A 26,240-nucleotide genomic window follows, 5' to 3' on the forward strand; every position below is an offset into this window, starting at 1 on the left:
CCCCGTGGGAGACTGGCTTAAACAAGATGATATTTTACTCAGTAGGGTTTTCCTAAAAACAAGCTGAACCTACCTTCAGACGTTTGGGGAAACTCATGCAGAATCTGCATTCCCCACTCGTCTCGTCTTGAACAAGGAACCCGGCTCCCCTGGGCCCGCAGTCCCACCCGACAGCCCCGGGCAGGAACAGAGCCGCGGCCGCCCCTCTCAGAGAGACACACACTTGCCAGGCCGCTACGGTCTTCACGGGGCCCCGTGGTCCCCATGACACTGCAGTCAAACACTCATTGCCATTTATTACCCCACTCGGACTATTGTTTTTCCTAAAACGGAGAACTATTTCCCTGTACATGTATTTCTACCTAAAATTGCAATTAAAAAAAAACTCCGAAATAAACCCAGAGGACCACGAAGGTTACCACTGTAGAAGTGAAGGCCCTTTCTACGGCACCTCCAGATCAAAGTGACGCGGCCGGAGGCGACAATCACATGTGTAAATACACACGTGACCCACAGGCGGTGCTGGGTGCCACAAAGAAACTAAAGCTGGACCAAGCTGGTCACAGGAGCGGGCCGTCATGCTAAGGGGATGTCAGGAAAGGGCTCTCGGAGCAGGTGGCACTCGAGATGAGGCTTGAAGGAAGTGAGGCGGGAGCCGCACAGACGTGGGGGGAACAGCATTCCCAGGCAAGGGAACAGAAACTGCAAAGGCCCCACGGGCGTCGCGCCTGGTCTGTTCAAGGGGCAGCGAGGAGGACAGTGTGATGAGAAGAGGACAGGGTCACAGGATGAGGACAGAGTAGGACTTTGGATGTGACTCTGAGTGAGGCCAATGCAGGACAAGCTGGAGGGTTTGAGAGATGGCACCTCACAGTTTGTGCTGTGTGAACCTGCACCTCCACAAACTCGTCCCCTCCCTTCCTATCCCAGGGCTACAGACGGCCAGGAGGCAGGAGCTGCAGCCCAGGCCTCAGGCCCTGAGGACACGGGTCTGGATCTGCAGGGCCAGATCGACGTCCCTCCCCCTGCAGGGTGCCTGTGGCACCAGGAGGCCTCAACGGTCCCAGGTGTCACCCTGTCCCCTCCCTCCCCCAACCCCACTGGGGGTTGCTCTCTGACTTCTTCACCCACATTGGGACACAAGGTGGCAGGAGCCAGGAGACCTTGGGGTTGCCCTGCCGTGAACTTGCTGGGTGGTTTCAGCTGCCTATGTCTGGCCCTCGGTCCCCATCACATGACCAGACCAGCTCCACCCAAACCAATTACAGCCCTGGACAGTGTTTGCCCCACTCCAGGGCAAGCCCAGAAGAATGGAACTGTTGACACGCAAAGGTGGTGGCTGAGGGTGCGGGCTCTGGAGCCAGCCCTGCCAGGACCCCAACATGGGCCTCTGGGCAAATGGCTTAGGCTCCCTTGGTCCCAGTTTTCCCATCTGTCAAATGGGGATGTAAAGTACTAGCCACCCAGAGCCACTGCGAGCATTAAATGAGTTGGCACACAATGAGTCTACACACGGGCACACGCTGGGTCGTAAACGGACCCACACACCCAAGCATGTCAACAAGTGGCTGCCCCTTATCCTGAAACTATGTTGCTGTAATTTTTTGGAGGGGTTGAAATGCCCTTTCTTTTACAAATGCTGGTGGGTTACTGATACCACCAGGAATCCCCTCCCTGCCCACGCCACGCTCCCCAACCCCCTGCCCCAGCCGAATCTTTCAGCAGGGCCTGTCGACTCTCTCCAACAGCTACCCGCACTCTTACCACCTCCCGGCCGCCTCCCGATGGGTCCTCCTGCCCCCTCTCGGGCCCGCACCCCCACCTACCATCCATCCTCCACCCAGCAGCCGAAGGGGCCTCAAAACTCCTAACTCGGATCATGCTGCGCCCTGCTCAAACCCCTGATGTCACCCATCCTACTCAGAATACATTCCAGAGCCTTCCACAGCCATGAGGCTCTGAGACCTGGTTCTGCCAACTTCTCTGACCTCATCTCCACTTCCCTCCGCAGCTCACGGTGCTCCAGCCACCCTGGCCCTCTTGCCGAGCCCTGGCACTTGCTGTGCCCTCTGCCTAGAACGGTGGCATGGTGGGTACCTTGTAGCTACTTCTTGGCTCTGAGGCCAGATCCTCAGACAGGCCCTCCCCCATCAGTCTGGCTAAAAGACCCCCCCAGATGCCATCACCCCATCTGTGGATCTCTGTCGTGTTTATCCCTCTCTGACATAACCATGGTCTGTCTCGCCCACTGAGTGTCAGCTGTGTGAGTTTGGGGACTTCGTCTGTCCTGTTCCTGCTGTATCCCCAGAGCCCGGAATACTGCCCAGCACGCTGAAGGAAGGAACATTCGGTTGTGCAGTTTTTAATAGGAGTTTAGATGGTCTGACAACAGGTTAAGGTCCTGGGTTGGTCTCCCAAAGATTTTGTTCTTCTGGTCTATGAAATCCCAAAGTCTGGAAGCCACAGGACAAGATGTCTCTGAAGTCATGCTCTGCTACTTCCCTGGGTGACCCACAAGGCCCTATTTTCAGCCGGCGTTTCCTTTAACAGCTTCTGGGCTGGGTCAGATGAACACTTAGGGTCCCAGGTGGACAATGACTTCTCTGAAGTCTTTGCTTTGGGTGTCCCAAACCGCTTCCCCCACCCACAAAGTCTTCCCGGCCCCCGTGGCCACTGCTTGTGGCAACACAGGGCCAGGTGCTGGGCCCCACCCAGGCTCACCTGAGCAGGAAGCTGTAGGAGAAATCGAGGAGACCCATCTCATGCCAGCCACTGCCCGCTTCCGCGGCATCGCCCAGCAGGACGGTGCGGAGGTTGGTATACATGGCTTCCGTGAGCGTCTGCAGCTCTCTGTGCAGGAGAGTCCTGAGGCAGGGGACCAAGTGTGAGTTTGGCTTCCAAGGGCAAATGTCCACCCACGGGCACCTCCTCCCCAACTCTCAGGATCCCAGAGCGCAAGCTCCCCACTGGCAATGGGGCCCCGTGGGAGACTGGCTTAAACAAGATGATATTATTATAACTATCGTCAACAACAACAACGGCAGTTACCACTTATTGTGCTAAGCACAATGATCTCATCTCATCTGATGACCAACCTGGGAATAACAGTTACTATTATGACACCCATTTTACAGACGGAGAAACTCAGCAACAGAGAGGAAAGTGACTCACCCAAGGTCACGGTAAGTGGTACAGCTGAGACTGAAACCCAGGTCTGCCCAACCGTCTGAACCCTCAACTAGGATAGCCTGTCCCTACCTGGGGCACACAAGCTTGGATGAGGGACCCACAGCCTTCTGGAAGAGAAGGAACTAAAAAGTAACTCATTTCTCCCTGAAATAAAGAGACAGGAAGACCTGTTTGGAGAGTTAGGGTGTCCCCTGACTAAGGGCTGCTACTGAGACATGACCCCAGTGAGCCTGACATGAGGACACGGGAATCTGTGCTGGTGACCCGGTCTCATCACGTGGACCTAAGAGTCTGAGCCGACGGCCAGTCTGGGGGAGCGCGTGGCAGAAGCCGGGGTCCCCCGTACTGAGCCTCCATGCTACACAGTCCACACTGGGCCACGACTGAGGATGTGGTTAGAAGCCAAGAAAGGGGACGTGTGTCTAAGTCTAAGCCCCTCTGCTCCTCTCGAAGGGCTCAGACCAGAAAGGGCACCACTGCAGCAAGTGAACGGCGCGTCCACGGGGCAGTGCACAGCCAATGTTTCACAGCGACACCTTGTGTCAGCAGCAAGAACCGCGGGGGCATACTGCTCAGGTGCTCCACCTACGCCTGGCAGCAGGTTCTGTCGCCACCTGCTGTTGGCAAGTAGGATGGACAACTTGAGACTGAGTGAGCCCCTGGGTGCTTGGACAATTCACGAGGGAAAGGCCTGCAGAGGGGGTCCGTGAACTCCCTGGTATCAGTGACTTTGGGATGTTCAAGTTGGAACACGGTTGGAAAAACAACAGACATGATTCATGTGAGACAATGTTAGGGGCCTGGCATGGTGCCTGGCACACTGCAAATGTGAAAGCTCCTCGAAAAGTGGGAGCCGGCATTGCGACTCACCCTGACCCAGCTGTTCTCCCCACCCCACTCCAAGCACTAGTCCTCCACAGAAAGAGTGGCCCCCAACAGACGCGGCAGCTATGTCCAGAAGACATCGTGCCAGCTCGTGAGAAATTTCCAAAAATTCCTGGGGCAGAATTCCACTGGAGGAAACTGGGATCCTCCCTGGGCGGGGGAGGAGGATATAGTGAGCCGTGGATTCCTGCTGCTGATCCACCCCAGGGTCCCCTGGAACGGCAGGACCCAGGACACTCAGGCTCAGAAATACTCCTAGCGGCTGTCCCACGGGACAAGGTCAGGCGGGCGTCGCCTCTCGCAATGCTGGCCGTGCCTCTGCTTTGGCTATCCTGCAACACAGAGGACTCTGGACACTCTCCCTAACTCTGGGAGGTTATCCTCCCTGGAGACAGGCCACGGAACGTCACCACCAGACCGTGTGAGCTCTGCAGACGTGGACACCGGGTTTCATCTGTCTCAGTGTCTCAGGTGGAGAATGGGCTGTGAAGGCAGCAGACCTGGGTTCAAGTCCCAGCCCCACTACGTACCAGCAGTAGACCTTGGGCAGGTCACTTCACTGCTCTGAGCCTCAGTTTCCTCACCTATAAAATAAGGATAAAAATACCCGCCTCCTGAGGCTAAGGTACAGATAAGTACGTGTGCCTGTCAAACATGTTGACAGGCACCCTCCTGCACGGCCCCCAACCAACTAGGACAGTGACCAGGGCATAGCAGGTCCTCAGATGTCTGCTGAATGGACACAGAGTAAACATGCTCACCTGTCCTCTGGTGGATATAATTATTCCTTGTGTTGCAGGAGCTGCGCCCCCTCCTAGCTATGTGGCCTAAGGCAAGTCACTTCTCTGAGCCCCACGGTGCTGCCCTATAAAATGAGCCTGGAAGTGACGCAGCCTCCAGCGTCGTCATGAAGACTAATGAGATGTGCGTACGCCTGGCACAGGTTACGGGTCAAAAATATTCACCCCCCCACTCTCCCTCACTCTGCAGAGGAGGAAACAGAGGCTCAGAGCAGGGAAGTGATCTGTCCAAAGTCACGAAGCCAGGAAGAGATGGAGCTGGGGCTTGAATCTGGGTCTGACGGACCCAAACCCTGGTCTCCTCCTGCTACAATCAGGGCTGCCTCCTAAAGGACACAGACATGAGAGGGGAAGAGTTCCTTTTCAGTCCAGTTCTTTTGTTCTGCTTTTGTTTGTGTTCTCAAGACACAATGTCTTTACCAGACACGGTGTGGAGCCAGCCTGGCTCCCCCAAGACCTGGGCCACACAGGTAGAAGCGGGTCGCCCACCCAGCCCGCCCACGGTGCCCTGCACGGCCACTCACGGTTTCATCCTGGCCTTTTCATCGCTGGGGCTGTAATGCGGAAGCTGCACGTCGAAAATCCTCTCCATGAGGAAGACGGCGTAGGCGTGGAAGTCCAGCTTGGTGCGAGCCTCCCACACCACCGCGTCGTAGGAGTGTGGGTCCAGGAGGACGGTGACATACCTGCCCCCCACCAGCATCTGCGGGAAGTCGGCAGGGGTGGAGTGGGGAGTGTCACTATGAACAGCAGCCGCCCCCAGTAATCAAGGGCCCTGTCCCCGCCGGGCACTGAAGAGACAATGTTCTCTTACTATCCTTCCTGGCCACACTGAGACAGGGACTCACCACTTAGAGCTGCAGAGTGAGGCTAAGAAAAGGGACTAATGTGCCCACGGTCTCACGGCCGAGAAGTGGCAGGGCTGCGACTGGAATTCGGGGCTTTTTAAAATCAAAGGCTGTGTTCTTTACCACCAATGGCACCTGCCATTGTTACCTTGGTTACTGCCGTACGTCCAGCAGAGGAGGGAAGGCCGACAGAAGACAGCAGAGGGATGTGTGCATCACGGGAGGGTGGATGGATGGAAGGAAGGACAGATGAATGAAAGGAAGGATGCCGTTGGGTAAATGCCAGTGGATGGATTGCAGATGGGTGGAAGGAAGGCAGGAAGGAAGGGAGGGAGGAAGGGAACCATTGGGTAAATGCTAGTGGATGGAATGTTAACTGGGTGGTTAAATGGAAGGATAGATCAGGGCATCTATGTTGGACAAAAAGAAGGACGGAAGGGCAGCTAGAGGTTGGTTGGAAACGAAATGTATGTACGAATGTTGGGCTCATGGATAACGGGATGCTAAGTAGATATTGGGCAACAGATTGAAGAATGAATGATCGTTGGGTGGAAGTTGGACAAATACATGGAAGATGGATGGGGGCGGCTGTCTGAATGGATGCTGGAGGGATGGCTGCATGGAGACATACGTAGGTGAACACTGAGTGGACAGACACTGGATACTGAATATAGCTAAGCGTTGGGCAGAGAGTGGCAGGTGGACAGAGGGATGGGTAGATACATGGAAAAACGGAAGGTGGTAGAAAGTGAATAGTCATTCCTCAGTATCCGCGGGGGGTTGGTTCCAGGATCCCCTACACATACCAAAATCCGTGATGCTCAAGTCCCTGATACAAAGTGGTGTACCATTCGCATATAACCGAGGCGCATCTCCCACATAATTTAAATCATCTCTAGATGACTTATAATACCTAATACAATGTAAATGCTATGTAAGTAGTTGTTATAGTGAATTATTTAGGGTATAATGACAAGAAAAAAGTCCATATATATTCAGTATAGACGCAATTTTTTTTCAAGTATTTTTGATCCGCGGTTGGGTGAATCCACAGATGCAGAACCCACGGATGCAGAGGGCCGACTGCACACGGATGAAAGTTGGATGGATGTTGGTTACACGCGTGGAAGAATGCTGGGTAAATACGGGTAGACAGACGGAGGGACAGAGGATGGATAAGTGGATGAACAGACAGATGTTGGATGAGTATGTGGAAAGGCGGATGGATGAGTAGATAGATGGAGTTTGATGGAAACAAAATACATGAATGAATGTTGGTGGATACTAGGATGGAAGGGTGCTGGGTAGACACCGGGTGGACAGGCAGAAGAACAGATGTTAGGTGGGAAGATGAATGCTGGACAGATGGAAGTTGAATGAATGGGTGGGGGTCGGCTCATGGAGGTTCAGGACTGGACAGATGCTGAGTGACTGCGTAGCTGGATGGTGGGAAGAGGCTAGAGGGATACTGAAGGGACGGATACTAGGTAAGCACTGGATATGCAGCCGGGTAGACAGACGGATAGGAAGTTGGCTGGACCACTGGATGGATGTTGGATGAGGGGATCAGCATATGGGCAGATGTGGAAGGGACTGGCAGACACCAGCTATGAGGCCCAGTTTCTCATCCCTGTCCCTCCCAGGAAGCACATGAGGCACTTACAGTAAAGATGTCACCATGCTTCTCCTTCATCCTAGTGAGGAAGCTGGCAGCATCTTTTCCAAAGTCCAAGGCATAGCCCAACCAGGGGATGCTGCCCAGGTCCAGGGGAGGCTCTCCGGGTCGCCTGCAGAAGCCACAGCACTTATCACTCTTCAATCAGTCAAGGAAGGGGAAGAAGAGTGTATGTCATGGGGTGTGACTTTAAATGAAGAGGTCAGGGCAGGCTTCACTGAGGGAGGACATGGAAGGACAGACCTGAAGGTGCTGAGGGAGGGAGCCACAGGGGTATCTGTGAGCAGAGCTTTCCAGGCAGAGGGAGCAGCAAGTGCAAAGGTCCTGAGGTTGGATCACACCTGGTGTGATCAAAGAACAGTAAGGAGGTCAGCGTGGCAGGATTGGAGGGAACAGGGAGAAGTCATGGAAGCTGATGCCAGGGAGGTAATGGTGGCTGGCTCGCACAGGGTTTTCCTTTAGTGAGGTGGGAGCCATGGGAGGGTTTTGAGCAGTGCTGCGACATAGTTTGGCTTTGGTTTCTACAGGATCCTTCCCGCTACGGGACAGAGAATAGACTTGGGGGTACAGAGAATAGACTTGGGGGTGGGAGCAGAAGCTGGGGACCAGCTGATGTCTGGCACAGAGTATGGAGTCCAGTGGAGGTGGGGGGAGAGCCTTCCGAGCACCCCACAGCATAAGGACACAGAGGTGTCCGTGTGAGCCAGCCTGGGCCAGGGCTTTGGTCATCTCGCACTCCCTGTCCTGTGCACAGAGGATGGGACTGGACAGCACAGTCGGGTGGCAGAAGGCAGTGGGAGCACCTGCTTCATCGCTGCCCCCCGACTGCCCCCCGCCAGCTCAGGGTCTGAGGTACCTCGGTGGCAAGAGGCCAGGCCACAGCCTCTAAGGGTGTCCCAGCAGCACATGGTAGCTCAGCCCGGGGTGAGCCGGTTACATGTGTGATAGTCAAGGTCAGAATCATCTGGGAACGCAGAGGGACTCCTCTGAGGGTAGAATGACAATACTTCCAGCTCGCTGTGGCAGGCGGGACTCTAGGGTGACTCGTAGCAGCCCACATCCTTGTACGGTTCCCTCCGTTGAGTCGGAGATCGATGGCACAGGTGACTTAAGAGAAAAGCGTTCTCCTTAGTGGGCCGACCTAACAGGGACAGGGCCCTTCCTGGCAAAAGACATTCAAAGCACGAGAGGGATTCGGCACAGGGAGAGGGGGAGGGTCACGTGCCAAGGAACCCGGGTGGTCTCAAAAGCTGTGAGGGGACCTCAGCTGGCAGCAGGCAAGGAGACGAGGACCTCAGTGCTGCCACTGCAGGCGGCTGAACTCAGCCAGATTCCTCCCTGGAGCCTCCCTCCTCCCTCCTCCCTCCTCCCTCCTCCTCGATTTTAGCCTCTACGACTCTAACCAGAGCACCCGGCCGTACCCTGCTGGACTTCTGACCCACCAAACTGAGCTAACAAATGGGTGTTGTTCTAAGCCGCTAAGTGTATGGTGTTTTGTTATTAATACTTAGCAATGAATAGCTAACGCACTCAAACTTACAGCGTGCGTCCACCGCGCCCTGACCGGAGCCAAGCCTCCGCCATCCTCCCCTACGACCCTCGGAGGGAGGGACTGTTGGCCGACGAGAGCTGCAGTCAGGGTCACAGATGGGCCTCACAATCTTGCAGGGCTGGTGCTCTCGGTGGAGCCTCTGGAGGTCCCTAAACCCAGCTTAGGATCCCCGACTTAGTCTTAGAATTACTGTAGCCACAGGGACGCGGAAAGCTCCCAGCTACCTGTCTGCTGAATGAATGAATGAATGAATGAATGATCACACCCCTTCTTCTCACTGGGATTCATTCATGCATTCACCAAACGTTCACCGTGAAGCAGGCGCTGTCCTGGGTACTGCAGACACAGCAGGGAACAGGGCAGACAAGGTCACCGATGTCATGGGGCTTTCGTACCAAAAAGGGCAGGTAAACAAAAGATAAAAGGGCAAAATCAGAGGGTGAGAATTGTGACGAAGAAAATAAAGGAAATACAGCTCAACGACGCAAAGGCGAATCACCCAGTTTAAAAACGCACGAAGACCTCGAGCAGGCAGGTCTCCAAAGAAGACGCGCACACGGCCAAGGAGCCCGTGAAACGATGCTCAGCATCGCTGGTCACTGGGAGGTGCAAACCACACCGCAGTGAGGTGCCCCTTCACCCACTAGAATGGGCATAAGAGAAATAAAAATGTTTAAAAAGGAAGATAAGTGTTGGCAAGAACGCAGAGAAACGAGAACCCTCGTGCGTTGCTACTGGGGATGTAAAACGGCGCAGCAGCTTTGCAAACCAGTCCGGCAGTTCCTCAAAAGGTGAAGCGTAGTAACTCTAAGGAAACATCTTCACGCACAAATTTTCAGACTATTGCTCACAGCAGCATTATTCATGATAGCCAAAAAGTGAAAACAACCCAAATGCCCATCGACTGAGGGATGGATAAACAAAATGTGGTACACCCAGGCCCTGCAACGCTGCTCAGGCATAAAAAGGAACGAAGTACTGATTCATGCTACCACGTGGATGAACCTGAAAAACATTAAGCTACGTTGACTCAAAAGGCCACAAATTATACGATTCCATTTGTATGAAACGTCCAGAACTGGCAAATCAATGGAGACAGAAAATAGGTTAGCAGTTGCCAAGGGCTGGGGGAGGCAGAGTGGGGGGTGACTGCTAATGGGGACGTGATTTCTTTTGGGGGCGATGAAAACATTTTGGAATTAGATAGTGGTGATGGCTGCATAACCCTGTGAATATACTAAAAACCAATTAATCGTACACTTTAAAAGGGTGAATTTTATGGAATGTGAATTATATCTCATTAAAGAAAAAAGAAAGAAGGGTGATGTGACTCAGTGAGGGGCTGGTTTACAGAAGGAGGTCAAGGAAGGCCTCCCCAAGGAGGTACTATGTGAGCAAAGAGCCAAAGAATGAGAAGGGAATGCACTGGAAGGAGAAGAGTGTTACAGGCAGAGGGAACAGCAAGTGCAAAGGCCCTGGGGTGGGAGCGCACTTGGTGAGGTTTCCAAGACAGTGGGAGCCAGCATGGCTAGAGTGGAGAACACAGGGGTGAGAGGTAGGCAATGACCTTGGAGATGACCTTGTAAACCATGAAAGCCTGAAGGCCAAAGTGAGTCTGGCTTCTATGCCAACTGTGGTGGGGATCCACCAGAGGGTTCGAAGCAGGAGTCAGGAGGTAATGTGACGATGCTTTAAAAGGGTTGCAACAGAGAGGCATGAGGAAGGAGAGAGATGTGTTAGACCACTGTGACCATCAGGAGAGCAACATGGCGGAAGCAGAGGTCACGGCGCCCAGCGAGCCAGGCCTAGCATCTGACTCCCCACCCCAGCAGTTCAGGGGAACACCGACTTCTCCTCATCCTTTTCCTCCCCCTCTCCACCTCCCTCCACCCCTGTCTCCCGCTCCCTCTTTATGGCTGTCCCCAACATAACCCAAAGGACGGGGCGGGTGGTAGGCAGGAGCAAATGGCCAGATGTGAGGGCCAGGGCTGGGGAAGACGGGAACAGAACCAAAGATGAAGTCTGAGGGCCTAGGAGGGGCCTCCCCCAACCATTCCCACCTCTCTCCCCAGGCCCCACCCTGCCTCCCAGCCCACAGTTGAGAGCCCCAGCTTCTCTAGCCAAAGAGGAGACTTGCAGAGTCAAGCTCTGGGGTTCTAAGGAGGTGCCTCATCTCTTCCGAGCCCCTGGGCTAAGGCAGCCTCTCCTGAAGGCCCCATGTGTCACACAGGCTGAGTATGGCACTGCAACAAGCAGTCAGCTGGTGCACACCAGCCCCCGCCAGGTCAGAGCCCAGGGAGCGAGGACGCAGGAGCAGCGATTTCTGCGTAAGAGACAGGAGGGCGAGGTGGCTATGACCCCAACCTTTAGCACCGCTCTTCCTGACTTCAAACCCCAGCCACGCTTCTTGCCGGCCGTGTGACTTCGCTTCTCTCTGCCTCTCTTTCCTCATCTGTAAGATGGGAGTAACAGCACTACTGACCTCACTGGGCTGTGATGAGGATGAAGGGGTTACAGGGCACCTAGCAGAGCACCTGGCGCCTGCTAGCCGGGGAGCAGCTGAGATCCAGGACCAGTAAGACTCCTGGACACCATTTACTGAGCGCCAACCACACATCAGGCACTGTGCTTTGGCATTTTCCAAATGTTTCCTTGCTTGGTAATAATGGCTAACACCTACTGAATGAGTCTTGGCAGTGTGGGGTGCCCCACACTAAGCCCTTGATCCCACTAACTCCATAAATCCTCCCGCTAACCCGACGAGGAAGGAACTATTATTGCAGGCCCATCCTACAGAGGAGGAAACTGAGGTGTGAGGGGCCAGGGTCCCACCCTAGAGGAGCTGGGTTTCCAATCCAAGTAGGTGTGCAGAGCCCATGCTTTTGACACTACCCTGGCCAACAGTCACCCCCAACTGGACAGTTACCCCCCAACTTTGCAGATGAGGACACTAAACGGAGAGATTTCAGCCACCTGCCCAAACGCAAGGCCTGAGATTTTCCCTAGGACATCTCTGCGGGTGGGAGGGGCTTCCTGTCCCGGCCCTTTATCCGGGCTGCTGCCCGAGCTGGGGAGAGCCAGGTGTTATTTCTGGCAGTTTTCCTCTTTCCCTAGACACATCCCAAGGAGACAGACAAAGGCCGGAAGCTGGGAGCCCAGGCGCCTGGTGCCGTTGGTGGGCGGCTGGTGGTTGGCCAGGCTGGAGTTGGCTGGGCTGGTCGTAGGCTCTGGCCCTCAATCCGACTCAGCCCGCCACATTCCAGGGTGACTCAGCCCGCAGCCAGCAGCCAGCAGGGGCGAAGGAGGCTCTATTTTGAGGTCTGAGGGCTCCAGCCTCGCCCACTGACACTTTCACTGTTTTAAGGCACTGCCAGGCTCTGCAGGGCGGGGAGGGAAGGCTCAACCTTCCTGTCCCGGGCTCCTGCCCACTCAGCCCACCACTGCCTGGCCATCCTGGTTCAGACACCACGACATCTTTTCCGATGCTCCCCTAAGAGCTTTAATTGCCATCATGTGGGTTCCTCTCAAAACTGCCCACTCACTCAGACCCCACTGCCAGCCCTGCCACCTGCCCTGTCTCTCGCTCCCACCTGACCCCTTGCAGCCGGGGGGAGGGAGTCACGGGGTGGGATCTCACTCGCCTCTGTGCCCCCTGATGTAGTGAATCGCATCCTCACTTCGTGCAAGGTCCGCAAGAGCAGGGGCTTGTTCACTCCAGCACTTGGAACAGGGCCTGGCACAGAGTAGGCATGTGCTTAGTAAGTACCTGGCAGATGAATGAATCGTGTGCATAGTCGGTACCCAACGAGCAGCACGTGCCTCCCAGAGTCGCCGGGAGCGTTAAGGGAACCAACGCAGTCAAGCTCCTGACACGGAGTCCACGTTCTAGACTGCCCAGAGCAGAGGCTAGCATTCTTTAGCTGTGCGATGCCGGTAGACTGCCCAACCTCTCTGTTCCATAGTTTCAACTTAATGCAGGGCCTCAGGCTCTGAGAGGATTTGATGGGGAACAAAGGGGACCGAGTTGCCCAGCTGAGCTGGAGCAACCTGAGCTTTTGTCTTAACCTGTTTAACGCATTCTTCCCCTGGGGCTCACCCGCAGGCCTCTATGGTTTTCTGTCTGCCATTAACAGAGGGTCTCCCAGATGCTGTTCCTAACCTCCCCCCATTGCCTCCCGCTGTGTAGAAAAAACCTTCTTGCTCTAGTTTTTGTTTTCTTGTTTTTGAAATAGACACAGACTCAGAGAATTATTTCTCAACATAAGAAAAAACAGCAGAGGAAGTACAGTGATAAACAGAATAGCAGCATGTTGGAGAAGCAATAGGGAGTAGTGGGGACTGTGGCAAGGTTTAAAGAGGGCTCTACTACTGAGTCCCAGGAAAGTGTTGCTAGATCTTTCAATTTTTCATAAGAAGTTGGGAATCTGGATTTCTGTATATGGAATCCCTCTGTTTTCTCCCCTTGTACTGTGCAGCACAAACCAGACCCATGCAGGGCTGAATGCAGCCATGGACCAGCATCTGGTCCATCAGGTTAGTGCATGTTAGAATGAGATAGATTTATCTGTGCCTAGAAATTCTGCATCCTGCACCGGCCCAGACCAGCCACTGAGCCACAGGGGATGACACTATGGCCTTGGACCCCCAGAAAAGGGGCCTCCCCGCCAGGGGACCTCTCTCGATGCTCAGCCACACAAGCCCAAAGAGGAAGAGAGGTGCGCTAGCCTGATGAAGCAGCTGGGGCCTGAGAGCCACCTCACAGTACAGATAGGGAAACTGAGGCCTAGAAAGCAAGAAGAAAGTTTCTGATACCCACGAGGCAAATCATTAGCCTCAATGGACCCAGAAGTCACACTGCTCTCAGCTCACCACCCTTTCCCAGGAGAAACCGGGCTTAAAAATCTTGCCGTAATTGCAGAAATTTGCATTTGGACGGGGAACTAGATGACATTAAGAATTATTATTATTATTTTTTTATTCTCAGGCAAGATAATGGAATTGTGATTGTCATTTATTTTTACAGACAGGCTCTCGCTCTGTTGCCCAGGCTCGGGTGCGGTGGTGCCACCATAACTCACTGTATCACTGTTTTTTGATATGCATTCTGAAATATTCGAGAGTAAAATATCATGATGTCTATAATTTTTAAAACAACGTTAACTGTCCTCCAGCTGTCAAATCAAAGTGTGGGTATACGGGGGTTCTTTCTTTTCCTGTATAGTTGAAATTTTTCATAATTAAAAAGTTTAAAATATAAAAAATATACCATTAAGTAAAGATACAGTTGCTAAACGAATGAAGTAGTGTTTTTTGTTTTTCGTTTTCTTACTGGGCCAAGCATGAATTGTGGGGCTGGCTACAGGTGGAATATAATCTCTGCATGACCTTGGAAAGTCACTTAACCTTTTTCAAGCCTCAGCTGTATGGTGGGGGTGATAAAAATTACCTCGGGACTTGGTCAGCAGAGGAATGAGATGAGAGACGCGGAAAGCCTTGTTTCGACCCAAACTTCAGGTCAGCGTCTACACAGCACCATCCACCTCTTTTTCACGTGATTGTCCTTCCTTAAGAATCTTCCACTGTGGCTGCATCTCTTATTATCTAAGGTCCCATGGTTCTAAGATTTCTGAGTGGTCAGATTACCAACATAATGTGTGGGAAGAGTAAGAATTCATTTTTCCTGAGAATTAAAAATTCTTGCTGTCCAGAGTTTTAATCCAGGAAGGCCTTGAGCAAGTTGCTTGGCTTCCCTGACCCTCGGCTTCTTCCTCTGTAAAATGGGGGTAACCAAAGTGCCCCCTAGATGAGCTGGGAAGGGAAAATGAGACTGGGGACCTAAATTGGGGTCCCCAGAGTCCATGTAACTGCCCTCCAGCTGCTAGTGACCCCCATTCCCACACTTCTCCCCAGTATTCACTTATTAACCCTCCCAATATACCCACAGGTATAAAAATCAAAAGCTCATCCCCAAAGACAGATCAGCTCCCAAGATTGACAGCTGGCAAGAATTGGCCAAAATAATGTCAAATTGGCATTCCTTCTAACCCAGCAATTCCATTCTTAGCTACTATTATCATCATCTCCATTTTAAACACTGGGAAACTGAGGCAGAAGGTGGTTACTCAACTTGACCATATTTTCACAGGCTGGGAATTTCCACATGCCAAGAACGCCGGGCACCCAGGTACCCGCCTCCCATTTACTGGGTACACAGCTGCCCCCGCCTACCCCAGGGGAAAGCGAAGACCACGAGACGCCCACACGAAGAACACAGCTCATTGTCTGAAATAGCGAAAGCACTGAAAACAACCTAAAAGTCCATCGATAGGAACGTGAACGAAAAGGAAAAAAGAAACCTGCAACTTCCTCATATCATGGAATATCAAAACATGGAGATCTAATCCGAGATCTCCATGCAGCAACATTGAATAGATGTCAAAACTAAGATCTGGGTGAAGAAAAGCAACTGCACAGTCTGAAAACATGTCTCTCCAGACTATTGAAAAAGCCCGCCAACTTAGGAAAAATAATTCATTTCTTCATCAAGAAATTTGTTGTCTTTTTCTTTTCTTTTCTGCAGGCAAATGATTGAAAACATCGTTTTTAATTTCACCTGAAAAAGTGTCTGGAGGCTGAAGAAAAATACCGGGAGCTTATTTTTTGAAAATTCAACTAACATATTGTTTAAAAACCAAGAAGTTCCTGATATTTCTGGATTTTTCAAACACTCTAACGTAAACACACACACACACACTTACACTGCTTTGGGTTATCTACAAGCTCATGTCTGTAAGCGTAATTTTTAAAACATCTGGAAGACTGGGGAGATATCACAACTAAAGGAATGTGGTACCTTGGACCAGATCCTGGAAGAAAGGAGGACGTTTATGGAAAACTGAAGAAATCCCAATGAAGTCTGAAGCTTAGTTCACAGTACTGCAGCCAGTGCTAGTGTTTCAGTTGTGACAAATGTACCACAACAACGTAAGATGTTAACAGTAGGGGAGACTGGGTGAGGGGAACTTAGGAACTCTTTGTACTATCTTTGCAACTTTTCTGTAAATCTCAACCTAGTCTAAAATAAAAAACACGTTTTTTTTTTTCCAATCTGGAAGTTTCTACCCAAACTGAGAAACAGGAGAGGCCCAAAGAGGGGCGAGCACTAGAATCCTGGAGGAAGGGTTCGGAGGACGGTTAAAGGGCTTCAGTCTTACCTATACACGATAAATACTTCAGTCAAATGTATTCTGCTATTCCTTGTGCAATTCGAATTAATTTTTAAAATATTTTATGCAAAGAAGAACTACTGCTATCACCCTGATTGGAGGCGTATGAGTTTTAGGTTTTTCCCTAAATCACAGAGTCTCAATGGAGCAGGAAAACCTTAGGGCCCAGGAGGTGGCCACGCCTGGCCCCAGTAGGGGACCCCTTTAGCGGCCTCAGTTTCTCCCCTGGCAAATGAAAACACTGATGCCTACCCGCCCCCCACCCCAATCCAGACGGGGAACACGGCAGAAGGTGGTTCCAGGGCATGATAAGGACATCCCCCAGGGTCCCTACATTCCGCAGCCTCAACTGTCCCGTCAGTGTAACGGGCTGAGGAGCGAGGCGACCCACGGGCTGCGCAGAGGGAGGCAGAGTGTGACCGCGAGTGGGAGGGTGCTGGGCGCCGGCGCAGGCTCAAGAGCAGGAGGGGCTCTGACACCCCGGTCACGCCGAGGCCATCCGCAGACCCCCGTCCTCACCCAAACCCCTTCCCGGGTCCCAGCCATCGCGCTAAGGGCCAGACCTGGACGTCTCGCGGCGGGCGTCCAGCCCCCAGGGACCTAGCCCTGTCCCCGCAACTTCCCACCTCGCGCCTTCGTGGCAGCGTGGCTCGGCCCGGCCGGTCGCCCGGGGCGGGGCACTGGGACCCCCACCCCGGAGGGTCCTGCCCGCGCGGGCAGGAGCGAGACGCCCCCTTTGTCCGCCGGGCCGGGGCGGGGCACTCACCGCGTGCGCCGGCGGGTCAGCAGCAGCAGCAGCAGCAGCGCGGCCAGGAGGCCGAGCAGCGCGGCCCAGGACATGGCGGGGCGGCCGGGCTGGCGACCGCGGGCCACCCCAGGTAAAGCCCTCCGCCCCGCGCCGGCGCCCCTCCCACCCTCCGCCCGGCAGCCGCGGGGCGGGGCCTCCCAGGTCCGCGTGCTGGGCGCGGGTGCTGGCGGAGACCCCTCCCCGCAGCTGGCGGGGACCGGCCCCCACCTCCTGGGTCCGGACGGGAAACGTGGGATGGAGGGTAGAGGGGTGCAGGCGGGGACAGAGTGGGCTGTGGTGGGCTGGGAGGGGTGATGGAGGGGAGAGGGACGGCGGGGATGTGCAGGGGAGAGGGGAGAGGGCTGGGGGAGATGGGAGGGGCAGCGTGAGCAAGGGGAGGGAAGGAATGTGGGGAGGCGGAGGGGGGACCCGGAAGGAGCCCTGGGCCGGGAGGGGCAGTGTGGGAGGAGGGCTCGTGGTGGGAGGGCGTGGGGGGCTGTAAGGGGGCCAGGAGGGGCTTTCCCTCCACGTTCCACGTTCCTCCTAAACCGACCGCACCGCCCCGGCACCCAGCCCGTCCCCCAGCCCGGACGTGTGACGGACCTGGCGTTTTCTATCCTGTCGTCGGGGCTGGGTGGGTTGGGCTGGAGTACATGGCACTGCCTGGCATCTTCAGTAACTAACTACTGCACGGGAGCCAGAAGAGCGACTGGGACTCCACTGTGAGTACCCACGTTCGCCACCTGCTGCAGGGACAGACTGAGTGTGAAGCACCCACCCTGCACCTGGAGCGTATTAGGGCCACTACCTGGTGCTTAGGGTGCAAAGGACCGCCCCAGGGTGCTGGTGAAAACGAGCTGGAAGGCCTGGGCCTCACTCCAGGCTTGTGCGCCTCCCACCCCTACCCTCCCCCTTCCTGGTTGATACCCTGGGAGGCCTTGGGCAGGTAACTTAACCTCTCTGAGCACAGTTCCTTACCTGGAAACAGCGGTCAGAGTGGTACTTGCCCCAGGGGTTGCTCTGAGGAGTTGATGAGAGCTTGTCAGTAAAAGAGAATTGCAAACTGCTGAGTGCTTGGCAGTGCAGGTTTTATGAAACAATGGGCTGAATGTGGAGCTGGGACCCAGGAAGTCTGGTTCTAGTCCTGTAACTGCCTGCTCGCCGCTGGGTGAGCTTAGGCAGGTTTCGTTCCATCTTCCCAATAGTGTGGAGAAGCCTCCTCCTCCCTGGTCTGCTGGCTCCAGCCCTTATCTCCCTACCATTCTCCCCACAGTAGTCAGAAGGCTCCTAAGAGCCTAAGTCAGATCCTGTCACTGAATCCTGCTCAGAACCTTCCCTGGCTCCACCTCACTCAGAGCACAAAGTCCTTCCAAGGACCATGCTGCCCCATCCCACCCTTACCTCCCTCGGCACCCCCCTCCATGGTCCGCTCTGCTCCAGCCACACTGATCGTCCCATATTTCCCCAAATATGCCAACCTCACGTCCACCCCAGGGCCTTTGCACTTGCTATTCCCTCAGCCTGGAAGACCTGCACAGCTTGCTCTTTCTGTCACTCCCCTCATCCCTCTCTCTCTGCTCAACTATCCTCAGACTCCCTCCCTGACCATCTGGTCTAAAGCAGCTACCCCACCACTCTGTTGCCTTAAGGCGTTTGTTTTGTTTGGGCTGGGTGTGGGGTTTTGTCGTTGTTTGTTTTTGGCAGCACTTCACATGTCCTGCTATCATATTAGACATTCGTTTATTTGCCTGCTTAACGTCAGCTGTCAAGGCAGCCAGATGACCCTTCTGTATCCTCAGCAGATTCAGAACAGCAAGAGGCGAAAGGAGTTTCCTGAACCTCTTGTTTATTTATCCAGCTTATCCTCCGGCGAAGCCAACAATCCCAAAAAGGCCGCAGAATGGGCCTGGAGGGTTTTCTCCAAATTTGGGGAGCGCCACGGGGCTGTCTTCCTGCAAAGCCGATAGGCAGCTGTGACCCCAGGCAATCTGCTCCAAGCTGGGGAAGACAGAACCTGGGGGGTCGAGGTAAGGAGCACACAACCTAAGGCAGGTGACACACCCATCTGACACACAGTGAGCCCTAGTGACAGTTAGCTCAGCGTCTCACCATGTCTGCAATCAGGGCTCGCCCTGTTTTCTCATCGGGAAAACGGGAAGAACAGTTCCTTCCTCACGGGGCTGTTGTGAGATCTGAGTTAAATGACAAGAGAATGAAATCACCCAGCACAGGGCCAGGCACACAGTAAGTGCTCAATAAATGTTAGCTCTTCTACTCCCACTCCTGGCTTCAGTGCAGATCAGCATTGCCTCCGTGGGAATCTCTCCCAAATACCCTCTTCCCACGCCACCCCAGGGGCAGAATCTTCCCAGGCCAGGAGCCGTGGCTACTTGCACACCAAAGACGGAAGGATGTGTCGGTGCCTCTGGCTTTGTTCGGATTTTATCCCTAATTCGTTCAGGAGTCAGCAGCTGTTGAGGAAGGTGGCCCCACCCTCTTTCCAGAGAATAAACTGTCACTGCTCTGAGCCAGTCAGGGACATCCCTTCTTGCTGGCGACAAGTCCAGAGGTGGGCACCTTCTGGACGTCTGTGGGAGGCTTCTGGAAAGTTCCCTATCTGTCTCCTCTTCTACTTTGGGGGCCACTGTGTGAGGATGTGATGGGGAGGGGGCACAGTGTTGCGGTGAGGGAAGGCCAGGAAGATTGTAGAGCCCCAACCCGGAGCTGCAGATTGACCTTCGCTGGAACCGCCCACCTCTGGGTTTCTCATCTGATGAGATAACCAAATGTCTGTGTTAAGACACCGTGACTCAGATTTTCTCTTACTTATAGCCAAAGACATTCCCAAGCGAGACAGCCTTCCAGTTAAGGCTGTGAGAGGCCTAAGTGAGGTAGTAATGCACCCAAAGCGTCTGTCACAGGCCTGGCCCCTGGTGATAATTCAGAATTGTTGCTTCATCTTATTATTTTTACTTTATTACCATAAAGGCTTTCTATTAATATATTTATCAGCCTAATAGGGTATCCAGCGGTCTGGCTGTGGCATCTTGCAGGAACAGGCGGCTCTGAACAGTAGGAGGAATTCCAAACTCCCCTGCCCCGCGAGGGATGAAAGGGCCCGGCTGAGGGCAGGGCTGGTATGAGCGAAGACTGGCCCAAGGGTGACCCCTCTAGCCCATGGTGGAGCCAAGTTCAGCTTTGCACATAACCCTAAGCAAGTCGCTTCACCTCCCTGAGCCTCAGCTACCTCGCTTGTGCAATGGGTGTGTTGCTGGCGGCAGCGGTGGGGGTAAGGAGTCACCCCATGGGGTTCCAACCGTGGCATCTGAGCCTTCATCTGGGACGTGAAGCCCACATGTCAAGTGGACTCCCGGGAAGATTCCTCCCAGTGACAAGCATCCGGACGTTCCCCCGTAGGAGTCTCGGTGCATCCAGATGTCCACTGTCCAGTAGAAACGTGACATCTGGGCAACTCTCCCATTCCACCCAGCCTCTGCCCTCTTATCTGGCCGCTGTAGGGTCATGACGATAATGTCAAGACCCAACCCACTCAGAACAGGGGACTTGGCCTGGGAAAGGGCAGCCCTCTCCTCCCTGCGCCCCCGCTTTCTTCCTTCCGGGGACCAGGTCTGGTTCACGTCTGCATCCTAAAGGCTACAGACAAACTGAGTCTCGAAAGGAAAGTATTGTGTGTGTTGCCTTCTTTGAAGCTAAAACCCAGCCCCATTAGACAGGGGCAGTTTTCAACATTTTTTGCAATGATAGCTCTAACTTTTTTTTTTTTTTTTGAGACGGAGTCTCACTCTGTTGCCTGGGCTAGAGTGAGTGCCGTGGCTTCAGCCTAGCTCACAGCAACCTCAAACTCCTGGGCTCAAGCGATCCTCCTGCCACAGCCTCCCGAGTAGCTGGGACTACAGGCATGCGCCACCATGCCCGGCTAATTTTTTCTATATATTTTTAGTTGTCCAATTAATTTCTTTCTAATTTTAGTAGAGACGGGGTCTCGCTCTTGCTCAGGCTGGTTTCGAACTCCTGAGCTCAAACAATTCGCCCGCCTCGGCCTCCCAGAGACCTAAGATTACAGGCGTGAGCCACCGCGCCCGGCCGATAGCTCTAACTTTAGTTGGTAACTTACACCATTTGAAACACTTTTTTGTAGTAACTCATTTAATCCCCACAAGGATCCTGTAAAGTGGACACTATTATTATTCTCAGTTTGCCGATGGTGAAACCAAAACCCAGAGGGTTCAGTAACTCACCCGAGTACTTCCTTTGATGGACCAGAGCAGGGGAACTTGATGTCTTCCCAGGACAAGCTACCTTACTCCCTTGTGCTGTGAACACACCTCAGGCCACCACACCTTGGCTCATGCTGGTGGCCTGCTGGAAGCCCCCTGATTGTCTTCCTCTCCATTTATGCACCTCCGTCATGGGAAGGTGCGTTAGTCCAGGTCCGCAGAGATGGCCAACGTGAGATGAGATGTAGTACGAGAGATTTACTGGGGTAAATGCCCGGGAGGAAAGTGAGGAGGGAGCCAGAGGGGGCTGGGAGAAAGGAATGGAGGGAGGGAAGGGTTGGGGGCTACAGTGCAGTTCTAAGAAAGCTCAGCAAGGCTAACAGGATGTCCTTCAGCCTCCAGAGGAGCCCCGTGTCCCCCAGGCACAGGTCTGCCTCCCTCAGGCATTAGGTGGGAACAAACCCTGGGAAGCACCGTCCCTCTGTCAACTAGGTCCCCTCACAGGAGATCTCAGAGGTATGTTTTCATGGCTGCTGCAGTTCCAGGAAGTACAGCTACAGCCTAAAACCAAAAAAGCTGACTATACTTGCTTCTGCAGACACAGATCGTATCAGTGCAAGAATAAGTTCTTCCACTTACAGACGCCGAACCGGGTTGAGAGGTAGAGGGAAAGAAAACACCAAAACGGCAAAGTTTCGGTTGTTTTTGTGCTGCTAAAGAGAGGGTGGCAAACTCAAGTCTTCAGGCAAGTATTGCAAATGAATGGAGCGAGTCAGTCCTATCAGGAAGGCAACAGGGAAGGGGTGAGACAGCCGGAAGCTAGTCAGTGCTGCCCATCCAAAAGGAAGCAGCCTCCGCTGCGTTCCAGCCCACTGTGGCCGTGCACAAATACATGCCAGTGTGGCCAGGTCTCCTGATTCAAGAGAAGCCAGAAATAATGGCTCAGTGTATTTTAAAACACTGTGTAGGTCAACAACATCTATCTGCCCTCTGAATTTAGTCCTGGAGTCTAGTGCCAAGGGCCAGTGGTTTAGACATTTTGGATAAGCAAAATAGATCTGGAGTTGGGATGTGGAACAAAATTGCTCTGCAGAATTGCGGAAGAACAGCAGAGTTTTAGGAGGAAGCCTTGGAGAGAGGGGGGTGAAGACCAGGCTGATACGAAGGCAGATTGGGGGCGTATGTAGATAATCAGCCAGTGTGAAATTCCCCATGGAATTAGGAGCAACCAGCCATTTCTATTGGTGATGCTGAGCGTTTAGTTGTTTGCTGTATTGGACTATGGAATAACACACACACACACACACACACACTCTCTCTCTCTCTCTCTCTCTCACTCTCACACGTTATCCCGGCTCCCCAGATATTCAGAAAAAATCAGGTGACCAACTCTTCCTGGTTTGCCCAGACTTTCCTGGTTTTAGCACTGAAAGCCCCACATCCCAGGAAACCCCTCAGTCCTGGGCAAACCAGGAAGTTTGGTCACGCTATCAACACACATCTGCGGCATGTGAGGGGGCGAGGCTGGCCAGAGATTGGTTCACAGCTGTGGCAACCACCTTGGAGCCGAGGAGAGTCATTGCTAAGTCACACAATTCATCGACCCACCCTGGGACTGTCCCTCGGCAGATTAGATCACGGTTTCCAATTCTCACCCTCTCCCTGTGTGGGAATTAGACACTCATCCCCTTTGCCGTGTGACTTTCGTGCCTTCCGCTGCGGGCAGAGGACATCTCCCTGCCCAGTGACGGTGGACTCAGGCATGGGACTCGATTCGACTCGTGGAGGGTGAAGAGATGACCATGCGCCAGTTCTGAGCAGAGGTTTCAAGAGGAAGCACATATTTCCATCTGACCCGCTTGGTTTCTGCCATTAGCCAAGATACAGAGAGCCAACCTGAGCTCAACCTGCAGCTGGACGCGGAGACGCCGCAGCTGACCCACAGACCTCCGAGTGAGACAGATGTAGATTTGTTCTTACAAGTCGTGGAGATTTTGAGATTTGTTATGCAACAGAAATTGACCAATGTGTGCCTTATCTTTGAACTTTTTTGAGTCCTTTGCGGTTGGATGTTCGTCCTATCAGTTAGATACAAAATAGGCTACTTCCTCCTCTTGGAGCCTTGGTTTTCTTATGTGTACGAGGAAATGATGACAGGGCGCCCTCCCATGGTGCTTGGAAGGATTCTAGATCACATGTGTAGCACATGCAGCAGGCACTTAATGAGAGGGATGAAGCATAATTCTATCAGCACACACTCGCTGAGCTTTTTGTCAGCCTGGTGCTGGTCTCTCGATCATGAGTTTCACAGGAGAGGCCAGGTGCGGTGGCTCACGCCTGTATTCCTAGCACTCTGGGAAGCCTGGGCGGGAGGATCACTTGAGGCCAGGAGTTCAAGACCAGCCTCAGTAAGAACGAGACCCTGTCTCTACCAAAAATAGAAAAAAATTAGCCAGACAACTAAAAATAGAAAGAATTAGTCGGGCATGGTGGCGCATGCCTATAGTCCCAGCTACTTGGAAGGCTGAGGCAGGAGGATCACTTGAGCCCAGGAGTTTGCGGTTGCTGTGAGCTAGGCTGACGCCATGGCACTCTAGCCCAGGCAACAAAGAAAGACTCTGCCTCAAAAAAAAAAAAAAAAAGGAATTTTACAGGAGAAAGGAAAGAAGACAGACCTCCTCACTTGGTCTTTTTTGTCCAGGAGTGAACAAAGTGTATCTGGATCAGAGGCAGAGGGATGGAAGAAATGACTTCTTTTCTGACATGTAGGCCTACTACTGCTGGTCTCTAAGGATGGGGACATATCCGTGTGTTGGGAGGGCTGAAGGTCTCCAGTGAGCGAGGTTTCCAGCTGCAATACGCTGTCCTCCAGCATCCTTCCCCCGGCAGATCCAGGATTATGTAGAGAATGTGGCTGGCAAGGTGCCCAGAGGCTGGGGGCAGCTACTCGGTGCACACAGGGCTGGGCTGGGCTGCCTTGTGTTCCACTTTCCCAGGCTAACTCCACTTGGATCTCGTCTCAGGCCGCAAAATGATGTTCGGGGGTGGTCTTGCCCCTCATCCCAGGCTGTCTTCCAGGGGGTGGGAGCTACAGGAGGGGGCTCCAACAGGCCTCCATCCTTTGGTTTCCCAAGACCAGGGTGCAGGCATGCCCATGGCTCCCAACCAGCTGCCTTGGCACTCTGGAGTGGAAAAAATGATGCAGCCAGACCTCAGTCTCCTCAACTCCCTGCTGACCTGCCTGAGAGCCAGGCTGGCATGGAGAACAAAGAGAAAAGAGACCCAAGTCAACCCACTACCCAGACAGACGCCCGGTGCCAGCCCTCCTGCCACCCCGCAGCACCCTGAGAGCCACGGAACCTGCTTTCTCTTGTAGGAAATGGGACAACAATCACAACTGCTGTGCTTGTTATGTCACAGAGTTGCTGAAGAAGTTCCGGTAGGACAGTGGGGGTAGGAAAATGGCTGCTTATGGAAACATTTCCCCTTCTCCTTCTAGAAATTATACCAAAGCATCAGGGAGAATAGAAAAACAAACAAGCGAAACCAAACCACAAACTCTGTTCTTAACAAAGCCGGGAGAAACATATAACCCACAGACTTCAGAGTCTGAGTGGGCTCCGTGGTGGCAAATCTCAGAGAGCATCGGCAAAAATACACTTCCTGGGGTGAGAGCTTGCCCTGAGGTGAAAGTCATATTCCTTATTTACAAAAATGAGTGTGGGAACTTGGGTGAGGAGTGTTAGCAGCAGAAGCTCTCCTGAATCTGGTTTGGTTCCAAGAAAACAGAGGAGATGTAACAAAGAATTACAGAGAGAAGACATATTTGCAGGAAGCAGTCTAACTCTGCGGCAGCAGAGGGACTGGGCACAGTGGCACACTCCTGTAAATCCCATGTATTTGGGAGACTGAGGTGGGAGGATTGCTTGAGCTCAGGAGTTTGAGACCAGCCTGGGCAACACAGTGAGACTACATCTCAAAAAAGAAGTAAAAGAAAAAAAGAAGCCCAGGAAGCTACCCTAAGTCTTCCCCACATCCACAGAAACAATCAGCAAATAGCTGACCCAGGAACACAAGCCCTTCCAATTACAGGTTTAAAAAAAAGTGTAAAAGCCTCAATACAAAGATATTATAATAAATTGTGCAGAAAAATCTACCAACAGATGAAAGGATGTTAACACAAAGTGGATGAAAATTGTATCCAAATCACGTTGGCATGAATTCAAAAAAGAATTGCTGGGTGCGGTGGCTCACGCCTGTAATCCCAGCACTTTGAGAGGCCAAGGTGGGAGGATCACTTGAGGCCAGGAGCTCAAGACAAGCCTGGGCAACATAGTGAGACCCTATCTCTACAAAAAATTAGTGGAATGTGGTGGTGCATACCTGTAGTCCCAGCTACTCGGGAGGCTGAGGCAGGAGGATCGCTTGAGCCCAGGAGTTTGAGGCTGCAGCAGTGAACTACGATGATGCCACAGCACTCCAGCCTGAGTGACAGAGCAAGACTTTGTCTCTAAAAAAAGAAAAGAAAAGAAAAGAAAAAAAGGGAAGGAATCGCCTCTGTGAAGAAAGACAATAAGGAAATTAAAGAACTCAGAAAAGAGATGTCTGGCAAAAGGTGGTAAAGAGCATGAAGTGGTAGCACTCAGGAAAGAAGTAATGGGGAGAAAAAACGTGGAAATTAAGACAAAATTGGAAGGAACACGAAGGAAATAGACCCTGCAGAAAACACAGTGAGGAACATATTCAAAAGAAACGAGGAAAGAGAAAAAATGAGACAGAAGTAAAGACAGACTAGAAAGAAAATGATAGGTAAAGGAGACAGGCAAAGGAGAGCCAATATACACATAATCAGAGTCCTCAAAAAAAACGAAATGCAAAATAATTACAAAGAACAAAGACTTAAAGAGAGTGCTAAGGACTGAATTATGTCCCCCCAAAATCCATATGTTGAAACCCTCACCCCCAATTTGACTGTATTTGGTGACAGGTCTTCTAGGAGGTAATAGAGGTCAAATGAACTCATAAGGCTGGGGTCCCAAC

The 26,240-nt window shown here is 52.9% G+C and overlaps 1 protein-coding gene across 1 annotated transcript in view; it reads right to left on the reverse strand.

Annotated features, from left to right (window-relative positions):
• Positions 1 to 17,015, reverse strand: part of PTGIS (prostaglandin I2 (prostacyclin) synthase) — a 46,445-nt gene extending 29,430 nt beyond the window's left edge. Inside the window, exons 1-4 of the mRNA XM_012654699.1 lie at positions 16,942 to 17,015; positions 7,386 to 7,509; positions 5,399 to 5,577; positions 2,722 to 2,865 (exon numbers count right to left, since the gene is read on the reverse strand). Coding sequence (XP_012510153.1) covers positions 2,722 to 2,865; positions 5,399 to 5,577; positions 7,386 to 7,509; positions 16,942 to 17,015 — 521 coding nt within the window. The remainder of the gene's footprint in view (positions 1 to 2,721; positions 2,866 to 5,398; positions 5,578 to 7,385; positions 7,510 to 16,941) is intronic.
• Between the last annotated feature and the right edge of the window lie 9,225 nt (positions 17,016 to 26,240).

Source organism: Propithecus coquereli, unplaced genomic scaffold (genome assembly GCF_000956105.1).
Source record: "Propithecus coquereli isolate 6110/MARCELLA unplaced genomic scaffold, Pcoq_1.0 Scaffold444, whole genome shotgun sequence".
NCBI lineage: Eukaryota > Metazoa > Chordata > Mammalia > Primates > Indriidae > Propithecus > Propithecus coquereli.